General features: G+C 42.7%; 1 protein-coding gene across 1 annotated transcript in view; it reads right to left on the bottom strand.

Annotated features, from left to right (window-relative positions):
• The window catches only part of CD109 (CD109 molecule), a 136,719-nt gene that overhangs the window by 65,670 nt on the left and 51,208 nt on the right, over positions 1 to 19,841 (bottom strand). Inside the window, exons 6-7 of the mRNA XM_070795748.1 lie at positions 10,450 to 10,489; positions 7,482 to 7,566 (exon numbers count right to left, since the gene is read on the bottom strand). Coding sequence (XP_070651849.1) covers positions 7,482 to 7,566; positions 10,450 to 10,489 — 125 coding nt within the window. The remainder of the gene's footprint in view (positions 1 to 7,481; positions 7,567 to 10,449; positions 10,490 to 19,841) is intronic.

Raw genomic sequence — 19,841 nt, 5'->3', positions numbered from 1 at the left:
TGCTAACCTTCTTCTCCAAGAAATTTCCAGTAACCCTCTGCACATCAACTATACTTTGATGGGACAGATGGCTACTAGCAAAAATAACCAAAATTGTTATTATCCACTAATAGAGATGACTATAAGAGCTAATATGAAATATTTAAAGTCATATTTATAACTTAATAACAACTCTCCAAGTGGTAAGACAACAGAACTCATCTTTCAAAGTACACACAAGAGACAACTGGATTTCAAGTCCTACTCTTTACTCCCTAATTCGGTGACAAAACCAAATCTATTTCCCATACACCTTAACTTAGTTCACTCAAAATAAGAGGCTTTTGGTTAGGTATAGAGGCCTCTGCTGTGCTACACACAGCTTGAAACTGAAATCTCAGGAGTCACATTGTTTCATCTATTCTTTCAATAGGCATTTATTGGAAGTCCACTCCATGACTGGCACTGTGTGGTAGTAACCACAACAGAGACCCACCCTCAAAGAAGGGATCTAGCCACGTGACCCAGGGATAGATGCTTAGGGGCAAGAAGCCACACTGAAATTGCCTATGTAAAGGCGTCTTGGTCAGAAAAAGCACTTGGATACACAGGTAAAATTTGGGAGGAGACTTTGGGAGCGGAGATGAGGGGCTGGGTGAGATGTTTCAAAACACTTGAAACTAGAAAAGAACTCAATAAAAAACACTAGAGGAGAGTGAAAAAGTTGGTTTAAAGCTCAACATTCAGAAAACTAAGATTATGGCATCTGGTCCCATCACTTCATGGGAAATAGATGGGGAAACAGTGGAAATAGTGTCAGACTTTATTTTTTGGGGCTCCAAAATCACTGCAGATGGTGACTGCAGCCATGAAATTAAAAGACGCTTACTCCTTGGAAGAAAAGTTATGACCAACCTAAATAGCATGTTGAAAAGCAGAGACATTACTTTGCCAACAAAGGTCCGTCTAGTCAAGGCTATGGTTTTTCCAGTGGTCAGGTATGGATGTGAGAGTTGGACTGGGAAGAAAGCTGAGTGCCAAAGAATTGATGCTTTTGAACTGTGGTGTTGGAGAAGACTCTTGAGAGTCCCTTAGACTGCAAGGAGATCCAACCAGTCCATTCTGAAGATCAGCCCTGGGATTTCTTTGGAAGGAATGATGCTAAAGCTGAAACTCCAGTACTTTGGCCACCTCATGCGAAGGGTTGACTCATTGGAAAAGACTCTGATGCTGGGAGGGATTGGGGGCAGGAGGAGAAGGGGACGACGGAGGATGAGATGGCTGGATGACATCACTGACTCAATGGACGTTGAGTCTGAGTGAACTCCGCGAGTTGGTGATGGACAGGGAGGTCTGGCGTGCTGCGGTTTATGGGGTTGCAAAGAGTCAGACGCGACTGAGCGACTGAACTGAACTGAACTGAAGGAGAGAGAGGGCTTCCCCTGTGGCTCAGCTGGTAAAGAATCTGCCTGCAACGCAAGAGACCTGGGTACGATCTCTGGGTTGGGAAGATCCCCTGGAGAAGGGAAAGTCTACCCACTCCAGTACTCTGGCCTGGAGAATTCCACGGACTGTATAGTCCATGATGTCGCAAAGAGTCGGACACGACTGAGCGACGTTCACAAGGAGACAGAACCAGCAGCACTGGATGTTGGCTGGCTGTGGGGACTGAGGGAGTCAGAAGAGTACAGCTGACCTGGGCAGCTAGAGAGAGGGGGGTGCAGTCCACCAAGAGAAGGATGCAGAGAACCAGGGCTGGGGAAGACAACCTGTTTCAAGTATCTGTGGGACATCCAGTGGACAATGTCCAGAGAGCAGCGAGACATAAGGATCTGACTGTCAAGCTAGACATGCAGGCTGGAGGGACGGATTTTGTTGTTGTTGTTGTTGTTTAGTTGTGTTGGACTCTGGGATCCCACGGAGTGGAGCCCACCAGGCTCCTCTGTCCATGGGACTTCCCAGGCAAGAATACTGGAGTGAGTTGCCATTTCCTTCTCCAGGGGTTCTTCCTGACTTGGGTATCAAACCTGTGTCTCCTGCATTAGCAGGCATATTCTTTACCACTGAGCTACCAGGGAAGCCCGGTATGGATTCAGGTTTCATCAAATTATCAACAGTAGCAGAAGCTCTGGCCATAGAGAAGAAAACTGAGTAAATGTGTAAAAAAAGAAAAGAGAGCCAAAGATGGGGCTCTAAGGAATAAGAATGTTTACAATGTGGATATTGTCTGCAAAGAGTCTCAAAGGAGTAACCAAAGCAAAAGGAGAAAAGCCAGAAAGGAAATGAGAAGACAGAAATGTCCAGTGCTGCAAGGGGGGCAAAAATTTGTAACAGCCTAAGAAAGCAGCCACAAGGTAAGGCAAGAAGGAGGGCTTTGTGCCGTAGTGAAAACGGTTTTGATCCATGGTGAAGGAGAAAAGCAGAAGGCAGGGGACTGAAGAACAAAAGGGATGGGAAGAAGCACAAACAGGCAGCTGGAACTCTACAAAGAGGTGAGAGACGGGGCAGCAGCTAGGAGGAGGCAGGATAATCAGGGAGGGTTTGTTTCCCTCTATGACAGAAATGTTTAAATACAGAGTGAAGATCCCACCAAACAGCAGAAGGTTAAAGATACATAATGGAAGAATTCAGACACAGATGAGAAGGGAAGTGGGCCAGGACTCTCCTGACAGAGACCCAATCCAAGGCAAACTGGAAGGATGAGCCTGAAGGAAGGAGAGATGGGTTCTCAATAGACATAGGATGATGGTTACTTCACCGTCATCACCTCCATCTCCTTCAGGACACAGTATTTATAAATTAGGAATATGCCAATTTTTAGAGACTGGTAAAAGACCTTGCTAGTCAAAAGATTTCCTGAATCTGTTGCAAAGTTGCAAATTATATACACAATCTGAGTAAAAGCAGACCCTCCTGAAACACACTGGTAGACTGAGAACTCATGAATGCTGGGGTGGAAAAGGACCATTTATCCACAGACCTCAGGCAAAGGGCCTCCTCAGCCATCTTGGGAGCCACCCCTTTGAATTCACACGTAAGATCTGAGCTGCCCTGGGGCAGACCGCCTTCCTTGGCCCCCACTATGGACACCCCTAGGCAACTGAAGCCTGAAGGAAGGAGGGGTAATAGGAAGCAAATTTCGGAATGGACTACAGGCAGACCTCATTTTATTGTGCTTTGCTTTATTGCACATCACAGATATTGTGAAGTGCACAGATACTGTGCTTTTTACCAATCAAAGTTTTGTGGCAATCTCGCAATGAGTAAGGGCTTCCCTGGTGGCCCAGATGGTAAAGAATGTGCCTGAAATGCAGGAGACCTGAGTTCAACCCCTGGGTCAGGAAGATCCCCTAGAAAAGGGAATGGCTACCCACTCTTTTTGCCTGAAAAATTCCATAGACAGAGGAGCCTGGCAGGGTACAGTCCACGGGGTCAGAAAGAGTCGGACATGACTGAGCAACTAACTTTCACTTTTCAATACTCAACTCTACTGGTGCCCTTTTCCCAAAGGCATCTGCTCACTTCATGTCTGTCTGACATATTTTGGTAATTCTCATAATATTTCAAGCTTTTTCATCACTATTATATTTGTCGTGGTGATCTGTGATCAGAGATCAACTTCACTACTGCAAACACATTACAATTCACCGAAGGCTCGGATAATGGTTAGTCTTCTTTAAGAATAAAGCACTTTTTAATCAAGGTAGGTACATTGTTTTTTTAGACAAAATGCAATTGAAACCGAACGGGACCCTGTGGGGCTCCTGGGCACAAAAACCTTTCTGTGTCCCCTTTCCCGACTTCCAAATGACATGATCAAGCAGCTGTTAATCAAGGAAGGGAGAAGGTGCCGAGACAAGGGAGGAGCAGTCAGGAAACAATAGTGCAGCCTCGGGGCAGGGTCCTGGTTCCGCCTCAAGGGATACACAGAACCATGTCTTTGAGCTCTTCTGCAGAGAACTCTTGCTTGGAAAATCCCATGGACGGAGGAGCCTGGTAGGCTGCAGTCCATGGGGTCACTAAGAGTCAGGTACGACTGAGCAACTTCACTTTCACTTTTCACATTCATGCATTGGAGGAGGAAATGGCAACCCACTCCAGTGTTCTTGCCTGGAGAATCCCAGGGATGGCAGAGCCTGGTGGGCTGCCGTCTATGGGGTCGCACAGAGTCGGACACGACTGAAGTGACTTAGCAGTAGCAGCAGCAGAGCTAAAAACCCCACCAAACGGAAGATGTTAACTACTTGATGATGCACTCTTCATTCCAGGTCAGGTCACAATTCGCCCATCATCACCTGACATCAGAAGAGCCCTGCACTGAAGGAACACGCTGCCAAAACCTTGCCTCTCTGTGCACCAGTGTCAAACAGAAATATGGAGACAGAGTACAGAGGAAAAGGAAAAAGTGGCTTTACTTCTTTGCCAGACAAAAGGGGAACACAGTAGGCTAGCGCCTCAAGAACTGTGCCCCCCTCTCCCTGGTGAATAGGAAGCAGTTATATAGTAGGCTTCCCTGGAGGCTCAGATGGTAAGGAATCTGCCCACAACTGTTCCCATCTGCCCTTCATATTTACTTATTTTTGGCTGCCCTGGGTCTTGGTTGCTCCACCCAGGCTTTCTCTAGTTGCTCTGAGTGGGGACTAATCTCTAGATGCAGGCTGCATGTTTCTCGTGGGGTGGTGTCTCTTGTCACAGAGTATGGGCTCTGGAGCACAAGGGCTTCAGCACTCGCAGCTCACAGGCGCGACAGAGTGTGTGCTCAGTAGTTGTGGGAATGAGCTTAGTTGCCCATGGCATGTGGAATCTTCCTGGACCAGGAATCAAACCCACGTACCCTATATTAACAGGTGGCTTCTTAACCACTGGACCACCAGGGAAGTCCCCCAAAGTCTGCCCTTTGGAACTCAGGAAAGGTCACGGAGGCTGGAATCTTGCCTACAAGAAATGGGGGATAGAAAGGCCTCTGTGCCAAGAGGTCCCCAAGGCTCTGCTTGGCATGAGGAAGAGGCTGTCTGTCAATGTTGTTCAAGGGATTCACCCTCTCTGAAAAGTGTATAATAAATTTTCTAGACAGTTACCAGAGTTTAAGAACCACTGTTTTAACTAGTTGTGTCTAAATCCCTGGCACATGCCTGAAAACTAAAAACAGAAAAAAAGAAGATATCCACTTTCAACTTAATCCATGTGCACACAGATGGTTTATGCGGATTTGCAGTCACTAAGTTTTATATGTGTTAGTCAAAGAATTCCAAATAAAACCCAGACAGAATGCTTGACCTTCAGCTAAGATCAAGAGCAGGATAATAATATGAAAAAGCAGGCATTTATGTGTTTTCTAAACCATAAATCCAGCCACAGTACCCACATTCACATTGGAAGCTAGCTCTTAGTTGAACTAGCTTGGTATACAAATTGTAGACACGTTTTTGCCTTTATGTCACAGGGATTCACATGATTTGTTTGCGAGAAGAATCTAAAACAGGAGTTCTCAGACGTTTTGGTGCATGAACTCACTGCCCACGTTTGCCACTGCCACAGACCCCCAACAAGAGAGGAATACTATGATGGGACAGTGGTGACATGGGGTACAGTTGTTACCAGCTATTACAAATAAATTCTGAAACTAAATAAATTTCACAAACCTGAGTACAGACACTGACACATCAAAAATAAATGCCAGGACTTCCATGGCGGTCTGGTGGATAAGAATCTGCCTGTAAATGCAGGGGACACAGGTTCGATCCCCAGTCTGGGAAGATGCCATGTGCAAAAGTGCCCCACAACTACTGAGCCGTGTGCTGCAAGTACTAAAGCCCACACGCCTAGAGCCTGTGCTCTGCAATGAAAGGCCACGGCAATGAGAAGCCCACGCACCGCAATGAAGAGTAGCCCCTGCTCGCCACAACTAGAGAAAGGCCCCCTGTAGCAACAAAGACTCAACACAATCAAAAATGAAATAAATAAATGTAAACCCTGGTGGCTCAGAGGGTATAGAATCTGACTCCAATCCAGGAGACCCGGGTTCGATCCCTGGGTCAGGAAGATCCCCTGAATAAGGGACTAGCAACCCAGTCCACTATTATCGCCTGGAGAATTCCATGGACAGAGGGGCCTAGCAGGCCACAGTCCATGGGGTCACAAAGAGTCAGACATGACTGAGTGACTAACACACACACACACATACACACACACACACACACACACAATAAATGCTGCATGGCACAGCCTTTCTTGGGAAGGAAAAGCAAGTACTTCTCCAAAAGAGCTGCAGAGGTCACTGGGAGTCTGCTGAGGTTTACTGGGACCACCCTGTGGTCTGGGAGAGGAGATGCAAGTGACACAGAGGAGGGACAACTGAACAGGAAAGGGTACTGCAATGCTCCATCAGGTCCCAGGTCCTCAGAGGATTAGGTGGGACCCCAGCCCACAGTCTGCTCTCCCGTGGAGGCCTTAGCCACCCAGGCCGACTCCAGCCCACTGACAGGTAGCCAAGGAGGGACCCATGTCACAGGTGTCGCCCCAGCCAAGTCCTTGCAAACCCTGGGAAATGGGGAGGGACAAAAAATTTTTAAACTAAAATTTTTAAAAATTTTAAAAATTAAAATGTTCAAATGCTACAAGTAATCAGTGCTGGATTTACTTGAGGGCAAGTTCATCCTACACTTTCAAGAGTCACTGGTCTGGAAATCCAAGTATGCTTTTTGCCTCGGCAAACAAAATGCTGCGCTCTTCAAGCCAGTGGATCAAAATTATGAAATCATGAAAGCCACAGAAGTTACACAGCAGGGGGTTGGAAGTCTCTGTGTACGCATGATGAAATGGATGATGAATGTGAACTACTGATTCATCTGCCAACTGCAATAAGGGAACCAAGTGAAAACAATTAAAGTGTTAGTCGCTCAGTCACGTCTGACTCTTTGTGACCGCATGGACTGTAGCCCGCCAGGTTCCTCTGTCCATGGAATTCCCTAGGCAAGAAACTGGAGTCAGTAGCCATTCCCTTCTCCAGGGGATCTTCCTGACCCAGGGATCAAACCCAGGTCTTCCACATTGCAGGCAAATTCTTTACCATCTGAGCCACCAGGGAAGCCCCAAGGGAACCAAACCCCTCCCCAATTATTGACAGAGAAAATAATTAGCATTTAAAAGAGTAAGTTGCCTTAACCATGTCAGCTGAATGAGGAGTAAATAAAGATAAAGCCTTTTTTTTTTTTTTTTCCAATCCTGCAGAATCTATAAGGTAAATCTCTCGACTAGTCTTGGAAAGACACTAGCCTATAGGGAATATTTTATGATTGGATCAGCTTAGAAGCAGAGAAATGGCTGCAAAGACCTGTGCAGACATGTTCCATGACTAATTATTTATTATAAATACTTGCTTCCTGTCCATTGGGGTATTTTAACAAGCAACATGTTTAGCTCATGTTCTGGGGTATATAATGAGCTCTCTGTCATGCAGTTTCACAACAGCTTATAGTCATAAAAAGCAATATGATACTTACTTTGCTGTGACGGTACCATTTAAACTCTTAGCATTTAAAGAACAATATAATGGTGTCTGCAAAGCAACTTCAAACTTTGGTAATACTGGAAAAGAAAAGCAAGAATATTTTAAACCGTCCATTTTCCTCTTATTTTACAGTTTAACAAACTAGAGAATAGAACTGTCCTAAAGGTGTTGGTATTATTTAAACTTAAATTCGTTAGCCTCCAAATACACATTAACACATTGATGAAAGTACTTCACTCCACTCAAAATCTGAAACCCTAAAAGGCTGGTGACGAGACACCAAAAGGGCAGGGCTGCTGTGGACAGTCATGTCTGTGAAGCCTCCCGCCGGCAGAATCTAAGCTGTATCCAGATAACTAACAGGGACACAGTGCACAGCACAGGAGACTCTTGTCAGTGTCACGTGGAAGCCTGGGTGGGAAGGACTTAGGGGGAGAATGGATACACGTACATGCATGGCTGAGTCCCTTCACTGTTCACCTAAAACTATCACAACACTGTTCATCGACTGTACTTGAATACAAAATAAAAAGTTTAATAGAAAAAGTTAAACCAAAAATAAATAAATTGCATCCAGAACCCTAGAGGCAAAGCCATCTGAGTGCTAGAAGACCCGGCTTTTTCATTTAATTGTCTCCCATTAGTGTGCACTTACTACCTGTTAAAATATTTCCATATTACATGATAAATAGCTACTTCTGAGGACTTTGTTCCAATTTGGTTTCTAAAAGCACATCCTGAGGCCCTAAGACTCTCCTTCTGCAGGCTGACATACATGCATTCACAGAGAATCTGCACCCTTTGAGACCATCAAAGGCAAATCTGGTGACAGTCTAACCCAATGGAATGTCATGAAGAGAAAGTTGTGTACTAGGATTTCTAGTTAATTACTAAGATATGACTACAAGTAATGATGCTTTTCTTGTGCAACAGGTACTGGTTCCTGAAGGTAATCCCAAAATTAGAAACCCCTACTTTGGCAGGCTTTATATAATTCAGCTATGAAATATTTTATAAATAGTAATAATTATGTAATGCAATCTGGTTGGATGGCATCACCAACTCAATGGACATGAGTTTGAGCAAACTCCAGGAGATTGTGAAGGACAGGGAAGCCTGGCGTGCCGCAGTTCATGGGGTCACAGAGAGTCGGACATGACTTAGTGACTGAACAACAACAACAAATACAATTAAGCTGTGAAATATTTCATAAATAGTAATATTATTTAATACAAAGCACTTCACTGGAGTTAAAAGAAAATATTTCCTACCAATCTAAACAAACCTATAGAAATAATTCTCTTCTTTAACTTCACTGACCAATGAATTAGATTCATCTCCTAATAATTAGTAAAAGAGACAAAACAAGATGACCAAGGAATCAGCAGAACAGGAGAGCCTCCAGCTCCAGGTGAAAGACCCTGGAGGGCCCGGACACTCCAAGACCAAGACCAGTCCAGGACTCTGCACCGGCACAAAACTCGGGGCCACCCAGGGGTGGAATTTCCTCAGAACAAGGAAATCAGAATGTCCCCTCCTCAGATATCAAAGGTTGGTGATCAATTCTGCCTCCGCGACATACCTCCTTCAACAACATACCACCACCCAGCACCACTCCTACGTGACATAAAAACAGCCTATGAGAGTCACAGCCACCTCTGACTTATTCCTCGAGATCAGGGCTATCCAAAAGAAACAAAATGTGAGCCACACGGTGTCATTTCAAATGTCCAGCAGCCATATTTAAAAAGGAAAAAAAAAATCAGGTGAAATTCATTTTTGCAACATTTTATATAACCTCATATAGCCAAAATATCATTGCAACATGTAATCAATACAAATAATTTAATTATTAATTTCTTTATTTATATCATCTTCAAACTTGGGTATTTTACACGCTGAGAGCACATCTGCATATGGACCAGCCACATTTCAAGTATTCAATGTGCTGAGTGAACCCTGAACTGGACAAAACAGTTCCAGATCAGAGGTCAGTAAACAAAGACCAGCAGGAGCTAAGAACGGTTTGTGCGTTTCTAATTGGTTGGGGGAAAAAATCATAAGAAGAGTATTTCATAACATGTGAAAATCATGTGAAATCGAAATTTCCATGTCCATAAATAACACTGTACTGGATCACAGCCACTTTCACTTACATATTGCCTACAGCTGCTGTGCGCTACGATGGCAAAGTTGAGTAGTTAAGACGGAGCCATGGGAGCCACAGAGCATCAGGTTTCCCTATCTGGCCATCTATAGGGAAAAGCTTCGCTGCTCCCTGTTCCAGCTGGTCATGAAACTGAGCTGTGACAGCGCTGTGAGAGACACGTGGACCAGAGCCACAAATGTGCAAGTAGATGACTTTCCAGAATTACTAATGCCCAAATGGGACACACTCAAAAAATAACACAAACCAGACAGAAGAGCTTTGTGTACAACCTCAGAATAGTTGTTCAAAGTATAACTAATACTGGGATCCTACGCATTCACTCTCAGCCTTCCTTCCTCTCCACGCACCAACAAAAAGCCGGTGGGTCCCACATGGTTTACACCGACGTGTTTCCAACTACGACATTACAAAAGCGGCACCCGCAGGAAGAGGATTTACCCAAGTTAAACCCGGTCTTTACTAGTGTTGACCAAGTGAAAAATGGGAAAATCAGGAAATCACTGAGGTTATGCTTTAAAAAAAAAATTTAAATATGTTATGATCACAGCAAAATATAAAAACAGAATAACTGTGCATAAGAGTAGAATCATGGGACTACAGGCAACCTCATTCCCACTTCACTCTTTATAATGATCTTTTACAGAGAAAAAATGTTCAGACCTATAGAAATACCAGGATTTTACCTCCATTGGGATTTTTACTTTAAATAATACACCTCTTAGAAATTTCTCTTTTCCCTGTGGAAAGGAACAAATGTGTATTCCTTCAAAATAAGTTGAAGAATTCTTACCATATTCTGAAACCTGAAATGATTGATAGTATGTCTGGTCCTATTGGGAGAAAGAAAAAAAAGACAAGAAAATAAATGAGTTTCTATTTAATTACTTCATCTGTTTACTCACTTCACAAACATATTTAGAAAAAACTTTAAATAAACTTTTATAATTATTTGATGAACAAAACAATTTATTTCAACTTTACAAAATTTTATTTTTAATCACCTGCAACATGAAGTCTGTGAATTTCATGAGTTTTCCTTAACAATTCACTAACATGAAAAGGTGGCCTGTCTCTTTAATTCACTGCAGGTCACTGAAACAAACTACCTCACTTTCCTCATTTGTGAAATTAGAACAAAATTAAATCAGGTTATTTATGAAGCATGGCAAACTAACAAGAAATGACTTCAAATTTGGTTTGTATATCCCTATCAAAGCTAAACAATGAAGAAAATAAAATTACACACTATTCAAATACATAAAATAGTCGAGGATACAAAATCATCATGGACCAACACCCTTTATCTTCCTAATTGCTTGAAGTATTGTCTACGATAATCCTTAAGTCAATATACTCTACCCTATTTTAACAGATATCATTTCTTTTTCCAAGATCAACAAGAAAACGTGTGACCTGTCATAGAAGGAGAAATATCATGTAACATCCCTTCTTTGTGGAATCTATAAAGACATGATACAAAAGAACTTATTTACAAAACAGAAACCACTCACAGACTTAGATGAGGAACTTCTAGTTGCAGAGTCCGGGGGATGGGCAGAAGGGATAGTTAGGGAGCTTAGGACAGCCATGTACACACCACTATATTTAAAACGAATAACAAGGACCTACTGTACAGCACTTAGAACTCTGCTCAATGCTATGCGGCTGCCTGGATGGGAGGGGAATTTGGGGGAGAATGGACACCCTTTCCTGTCCACCTGAAACGATCACAACATTGTTAATCAGCTATACCCCCAACACAAAGTGAAAGTTAAAAAGAAAAACACTTTTTTTTAAACAGAGAGAGCTTTCCCCAAAGTAAACAACAATAACAAAAAAGAAAACGTGTGGCCTAGAAATATCTTTTTTCCCCAACTCCTCATGTTTCTATCTGTCCACTCCTAATCATAGTTAACACATTAAACAGAACCACTTCAAAATAGCTAAGAAATTCCACTAAAGAAATGTGTATTCCAATTCTGATTTCCTAAATTTATCAAAGCAAATAAATAACATTTTTAAAAAATCATTATTTATTTAATCTAAAGTAACTCTATACCTCCTAAACTAATATGATAGTATAAATCAACTATACCTCAATAAACAATAAAATTTTAATAAATAAAGTGCACACCAGCAATTTTTTTTAACGCTTAAAGAATACAGTTCATTTCAAAGTATAAGACAAATGTAACTAGTTACATGTAAGCAAAATAATTGTCTAAAGCTTGGCTTCAACGTTGTCATTTAAAGTAGATCCCAAAGAAATTGTGTTGAGCAGTCTTTAAGAATCTCACATTTGTCCCTTCTATCTTAAAGTGTTTTCATGTCACATATAGGAATGGTATAAATTACATGTTTTTGATTCATTTTTAAGTTCTGATTTGCTATCCTCAAAAATCAAATCAAGAAAGTAATGTACCTGTAATACCCATTTTACTGATAATGTGAGAATTCTAGTCTTTAAATTGCTTATTGCTTTACAACTGGTAAGGCTGTGAACAAGCAGTTTAATAATGATGATGTCTGCTGATCAAGTTAAGCTCATATAGCAAATGCCACGTGAGTATCTCATGTAAAACATGGCATGAAGCTCTGTAAAGGTAAACTACAGTCCTCAGCACCAGAGGGTCAGTCTCAAGAGGGAGCAGACACAGTCCAGAGCAGTTCTGCAAGGCGACAGTACCCTAGACTTTCATGCACTGTGCTTCTGCTCTCAGCCCCCTACGCTTGACTTACACACACTTCTACCTCTAATCTCCTGCCAGGACCTAGATCAAATAATACGTGCTTCCCTGGATCCCCAATCTAAAAGTAATCTCTTTAATATCATATGACATCCCTTATATGTGGAATCTAAAAAGAAATGATATAAACTAACTTACTTACAAAACAGAAGGAGACTCACAGACTTAGAAAACAAACTCATGGTTGCCGGGAGAAAGGGATAGTTAGGGAGTTTGGGAAGGTCATGTACACACTGCTATATTCAAAATGGATAACAAACAAAGACCTATTGTATAGCACATGGAACTTTACTCAGTGTTATGTGCCAGCCTGGACGGGAGGAGAGTTTAGGGGAGAATGAACACATGGGCTTCCCAGGTGGCGCTAGTGGTAAAGAGCCCGCCTACCAATACAGGTTAGGCAAAAAGATGCAGGCTCAGTCCCTGGGGTGGGAAGATCCCCTGGGGGAGGACGTGGCAACACACTCCAGTATTCTTGCCCAGAGAATCCCATGGACAGAGGAACCTAGAAAGCTGCAGGTCCGTGGGGGAGCACACAGTCGGACACGACTGAAGCAACTCAACACACACAGATACATGTATGTGTGTGGCTGAATCCCGTCACTGTGCATGTGAAACACCACCACACTGTTAACTGGCTGCACCCCTGTAACAGGAGGAAAAGGGCCAGGCACAACTTTTGAAAGAATGACATAGCCCAAGGACACAACATAAACCGGTTAAAGTCAAATGAATCCAAGATGGCAGAGAAGTCGACTTTGATTAGACCTTGACTCTCAATCAGCAAGCTAAATGACACACCCAGAGACACCATGACAGTTGCAAGACACTGTCAAAAGACCAAGGAGTGGCGGCGGCCCAGGCCCTGGAAATCTCCACCCCTTCCCAAAACTAGTTGGAATAATCCTCCCACTCATTAGCATATGAAATCACTCATCCTATAAAAACTAGCCACCCCACATTTCACAGCCAGCACTCACCCTCTGTGACGGCCCACACTCTGTCCATGGAGTGCGCTTCTCTCTGAATCTAAATAAATCTGCTTCTTACCTATCACTTTGTCTCTCACTGAATTCCTTCTGTGATGAGACATCAAGAACCTGAGCTTCATTAGGTCCTGAAACCAGTCACTGTGGGTTTTGGCTGGGTTCGAGTCCCAGCCACATGGGTTCAAGTCCCAACCTGAGGTAAATGGTTTCACCACAATACAATAAATAAATAAAGAGTTCAAAGTTTGAAAACAAAACAAAAAAAAATTAAACTAAAACAAAAGTAATCTCTCTGCCTCCTTGCACTTCAGCCCTTCTTCATCACTTTTTACCCTGTATCCAAAATATTTAGGTACATGGCTTCCCTTGCTGTAAGTTCCTTCATGGCCAGGTCCATGTTGGATCATGTTTTTACCCTTCATAGTTTATCCCTTGACATGTTAACTTAAAAGAGTGTCTGATACAAAAAAGTTCTCAAAATAACATGTTTTATATTGAATAAAAGTGCTAGCTTTGACAAATGTAGAAAATTCACTGTTTGGGCCTCCTTTAAACAGCCTTGAAATCAACACTTAGGCAATTATTTAACACAAGTGGTTACATTAGATTACATCTGAAATGAAGTCTCCCTTCCTGCCTCCTACATTACCAATCATCCCTGACAATACCTGGATTTTCCATCTCTCTGTTTACTGTCTCCTCCCCTTCATTCTGTCTATAGATGTTGTCACATCTTCTGTTCTCCTGGTACTCTTGAGTATGTTTCTGAATCATTCCTTGTTTCCTTAACGGTCCTTTCTGATCTTGAAACGTTGGTCCTTCCTATCCTGAGCCCCGTGCTCTTCCCGTAAGTTAGTTCAACTTCCATGGTGTTAACTGCAATCTCTACAGTAAACACTTCTAAAACTTTATCTCAAGCTGGAGATTTAGACTCAAATACATCTTCTGGACACTTCCACCTGAATGTTCTAGAGAATGTTCTGGACTTCTGGATTTCCTTGGTGGTTCAGTGGTTAAGAATCCACCTGCCAATGCAGGAGTTCAGTTCAGTTCCATCACTCAGTCATGTCCTACTCTTTGCGATCTCATAGACTGTAGCACACCAGGCTTCCCTGTCCTTCTTGGGAGTTGGAACAACCAACTCCCAAGGGTTGTTGAAACTCATGTCCATCAAGTTGGTGATGCCATCCAACCATCTCATCCTTTCTCATCCCCTTCTCTTCCTGCCTTCAATCTTTTCCAATGAGTCAGTTCCCCACATCATATTGGAGTTCCAGCTTCAACATCAGTCCTTCCAATGAATATTCAGGACTGATTTCCTTAACCATTGACTGGTTTTATCTCCTTGCAGTCCAAGGAACTCTAAAGAGTCTTCTCCAACACCACAGTTCAAAAGCATCAATTCTTCAGCACTCAGCTTTCTTTATAGTCTAAATCTCACATCCATACATGACTACTGGAAAAACCATAGCTTTGACTAGACAGACCTTTGTCAGCAAAGTAATGTCTCTGCTTTTTAATATGCTGTTTAGGTTGGTCATAGCTTTTCTTCCACGGAGCAAGCGTCTTTTAATTTCAAGGCTGCAGTCACCATCTGCAGTGATTTTGGAGCCCCCAAAAATAAAGTCTCTCACTGTTTCCATTGTTTCCCTATTTATTTGCCATGAAGTGATGGATGCCATGATCTTAGTTTTTTGAATGTTGAGCTTTAAGCCAACTTTTTCACTCTCCTCTTTCACCTTCATCAAGAGGCTCTTTAGTTCTTCTTCACTTTCTGCCATAAGGGTGGTGTCATCTGCATATCTGAGGTTATTGATATTTCTCCCTGCAATCTTGATTCCAGCATATGCTTCATCCAACCCGGCATTTCGCATAGTATATTCTGCATATAAGTTAAATAAGCAGGGTGACAACATACAGATTTGACATACTCCTTTGCCAATTTTGAACCAGTCCATTGTTCCATGTCCAGTTCTAACTGTTGCTTCTTGATCTGCATATAGATTTCTCGGAAGTCAGGTAAAGTGAAAGTGACGTCACTCAGTCATGTCCAACTCTTAGCGACCCCATGGACTGAAGCCTACCAGGCTCCTCCGCCCATGGGATTTTCCAGGCAAGAGTACTGGAATGGGTTGCCATTGCCTTCAGAAGGCAGGTAAGTTGGTCTGATAATGCAGGGGACACTGGTTCAAACCCTGATCCAGGAAGATTCCATGTGCCTCGGGGCAACTAAGCCCATGTGCTAGAAAAAGTGAGGCCCATGTGCCCTAGGGCACATGCTTCCCAACAAGGGAAGCCACTGTAATAAGAAGCCCACTCATCACAAGTACAGAGTAGCCCCTGCTGGCCAAAACTAGAGAAAGCCCATGCTCAGCAATGAAGAATCAGCATAGCCAAAAATAAAATAAATATATATTTTTTAATGTCCTGGACTCCTTTATCTGGAGTTAGTCTCCACTAGGGAGCTTTTCTTGATCGCCTCTCCCCATGTTGGATTAGATGCCCTTCTCTCCCAAATATCCTGTGTATAACTCAGTTACTTTACTTAATATACTATAACCATCTGCTTTGTGTTCATCACCTGGAACAGACTATGAAGCCATTGGGGGTACTACACTTAATTCAGCATCCTTTCAAGGTCTGTTGAATGAATGTACATATTAATGAATGAACATATTGATTTTTGTCCCCAGGCTGGTTCTTATGAGGCGGGGATGTGGGGGTGGGGGGGAGCTCATCAGATTCGCCTCAGTTATCTCATAGCATCTCCTGCAAGAAATTCAGAGCCTTCAGACTACCTTGAGGAGGCACAGCCATCAGCCAAGTGACCCATGAAGTAACCTTAACTCTGCACTGCATTTGGAAGAAATATGAATATCTGGGAGTGGAAGAAAACAGTCATCACAGAAAACTGAAGAAAATGTAGGAGAAAAAAGCTTCTTTCCATTGTCATTTAAATTGTTCCAATAAACCAATAAATCATCTAGTAACCGAGTGGTGATAGTGTGCTTTGTAACAGATGAGGTTTTCCTAGGATGTTTATAAGATGTGACATGCAAATCTAGAAGGAAATTATTTTACTGTTCCAGGGGTTTAAAAAGCAGAAATAAGTTTTGGCATTCTCAACATGTGGTCATTAGGCAATCAGGCCATACCAATTTTCACAAGTTTAGTATTTTTTTATAAAATATTTTTATAGAATATACAATCAAGAATATAGAAGATACTGAAATACTTTAAATGAATAATAATTCCAAGAATCAGTAGCCATTTATGCTATAGATAACAAAGATACCAACAGGAACACTTTCATTAGTCCAGAAAAGGCTTTTGCAAACTTTTTCTATAAAATGCACAGCAGTAAATATTTTAGCCTTTGCAAGCCATATGGTCCCTCTTACAACTTCTCAACCCTACTGGTGCAATGCAAAACAGCCAGAGACAACACAAATGAGACTGGCTGTGTGCCAGCAAAACTTTATTTATAGAAACAGGTGTTGGGCTGCTGACTCCTGGTCTAAAAACTAAAATTTATTTCCATTTTGTTCTGTTATTTCTAGCTGAACTCAACTAAATTTGACAAAATCAAACTAAAAACATGAAGCAAAAAAACAACCCTAGACCTTTCGTAGGACGTAAAGTTCCATTTACTTAACTCTCCTTCCCTTTCAAAGCAGTCGTGTCCGACTCGTTGTGACCCCACGGACTGTGGCCCACCAGGCTTTTCTGCCCATGGGATTCTTCAGGCAACAATACTGGAGTGGACTGCCGTGCCCTCTTCCAGGGGATCTTCCCAACCCAGGGATCGAACCCTCATCTCTCATGTCTCCAGCATTGGCAGGTGGGTTCTTTACCATTAGCACCACCTGAGAATCCCTTCAAAGCAACAATCTGCTTCAAAATGAGTTTTTAATATTTATTCTAGCTCGTGAAAGAGCTTGTGCTCATTCACTCTACCAGCAACCAGAGAGAGAAGCTGACCTGAAGGCTTAAATATTTGGGCAGCGTATCTTCTAAGCAGACACCTTTCCAGGAAAAAAAAGAAAAAAATAGAACTCATCGAGGTCTTCAGAGCTCTGCTTTCCTTAATATGGTCACTGTTTCCAGGGAGAAAGCACTCCCTTAGGAAACCTGCTCTTCAGCACACATGTTCATCTGTATTACATGTGACCCCATCTCAGTTTGATTTCTAAACAATTTCTAAAGCAGAATGGAAAAGAAGAACCCGGAGGTGCTCTTCAGTAATCTCTGGACTTCTTTATCCCTTTATCCCTACATCAATAGTTCTTGGTGATGGTGTATATTGTGGAAACCAATCAAATGAAAGGGGAAAGACAGAAAACAGACTATTTTTACTACCTTCCTAAAAAATCTGCTATGACTACAGAGCAAATTGGAGACACATGAATTCCTAAGACCTGCTATTCCAGTTACTGATTTCCCTTCTCTAACCATGAAGCCATCCAACTGCTATAAGAGGGCTTTTATTTTTTAACAAACCTCAAAAAATATGGCACACGACCTGACTGCTTAAAGATGTATATTTTTAAAAACTGCAGGTCAGCTTCTTTCAACTCACTGCTAGAATAAAAAGAAATGCCAGAAACAGAATTAAAGGATTGGATGGACTCGCTTTTGTTGCACATTTATGTTCATTTATGAACATGTTAACTTTGCAAAAAATCTGCTTTAGCATTGATCTCCCGTGTCTGGATTTAATTTTTATTTAAAGATTAAGAAAGGCACTAAAAGTTTTTACATCCACATATAACAGGTTGCTAAAATGGAACTATTTCAGACTCAGTTTTGGCTCTGCCCCCCAAGATGGCAGAGGCCAAATATAGCCACATTCTCAAGCCCAGGAATGTGCAAGACTAGCAGGCAGGACTTGCAAAGGAGGGCTCCAAAAAACTGGTTTTGCAGCTCTTCACCAAAAGAAAATCAACTCGAAACGAATTTTAAGAGAAAGTTTCTGATGTGCTAGGAGTCTGACACACCCTACCCCCAGGGATCAGGTGGGAATTGCCTGCCCCTCACTTCAAGCCTAACGAAAAGGGCTTCAGTTGGACAATCCAGAGAGCTGGATGCCTGCCCCCGGGAGCGACCTCAAACCACAGAGGTCAGGCACTTGACATGCCCAAAAATCCTAGAGAGAAAAATACTGCTGCTGACCCGCTGCACAGAAGGCTGAGCTGGAAGAGGGTGCTGTGCTGAGTTTCAGGGAGCAAAGAAAACAGGAGCTTTTCCCCTCAACTGAACTGACTCGTTTGAAAAGACCCTGATGCTGGGAAAGATTGAAAGCGGGAGGAGAAGGGGGTGATAGAGGATGAGATGGTTGGATGGCATCACTGACTCCATGGACATGAGTTTGAGCAAGCTCCAGGAGTTGTTGATGGACAGGGAGGCCTGGCATGAGGTAGTCCATGGGGTCGCAAAGAGTCGGACACAACTGACCAACTGAACTGAACTGAATGTGCAAAAAAAAGAGAGCAGCATGAGGCTGCTTCTATCCTGATCAAAACCAGCCTCCAGAGGCCTAAGGCAACCCCAGGAGATACAGCCAGAGGTGTACTGCAGACAGCCAGGAGCTGAAGATGTAGCTGTTAGGACAGAGCCAGCCGGAGGAGACAGTCAAAAGCACGGAAGACAGTTTGGATGAGAGACCTCGCAGCAATGGTAGGCGTGCTCCAACGAACCCATAAAAGAGCTCTAGGAAGAAAAGGTGTTCGTTTTAAATGCCTGCCAAGCCCAGAAAGCTCTGATACCAACTGATGACACTAGTACTTTAAACCATATTAAACTTTTTATAGAATAAACATTGGGCTGCCCAGGTGACACTAATGGTTAAGAACCCGCCTGCCAATGCAGGAGATCTAAGAGACTCAGGTTCGATCCTTGGGTCGGGAAGATCCCCTGGAGGAGGGCATGGCAACCCACTCCAGTATTCTTGCCTGGAGAATCCCATGGACAGAAGAGCCTGGTGGGCTACAGTCCATGGGGTCACAAAGAGTCAGACAGGACTAAAGTGACTAAGCAGCACGTGCACACAGAATGAACATTAACAAATTCATATGTCTCACCCTTATACAGAGGTTTTTATCCCTCACCTCTCTTCCCTCCACCTGATTTAATCCTGCAGGGGTGCAATGTATCCTCATGAATGAGAGACAGGAGGCCAGAGCAGAGAAGACCCGAGGTGAGAAAAGAGGGCTGGACATATTAATTACTGAATGCAGAATTTTGTGTGCATACATGTAACCAAAAATGACAGGACCTTTTATTACCAAAGAATAACCAGAAAAGTGGTGGGATTTCCCCCCTTTTCAGGCAGTGTGCACATCTGTCATTTCTCTAAGAAAGACAATATACATCTCTTGATGCTTTTGTGATTTACTAGCTTTTTAAGTTCTTTGCTAATTATATGGTAAAAATCAAAGAGGGGGAAA

Source organism: Bos indicus, chromosome 9 (genome assembly GCF_029378745.1).
Source record: "Bos indicus isolate NIAB-ARS_2022 breed Sahiwal x Tharparkar chromosome 9, NIAB-ARS_B.indTharparkar_mat_pri_1.0, whole genome shotgun sequence".
Taxonomy (NCBI): domain Eukaryota; kingdom Metazoa; phylum Chordata; class Mammalia; order Artiodactyla; family Bovidae; genus Bos; species Bos indicus.
Note: the sequence above shows the minus strand (reverse complement) of the source record. Positions and strands in the feature narration are given on the sequence as shown.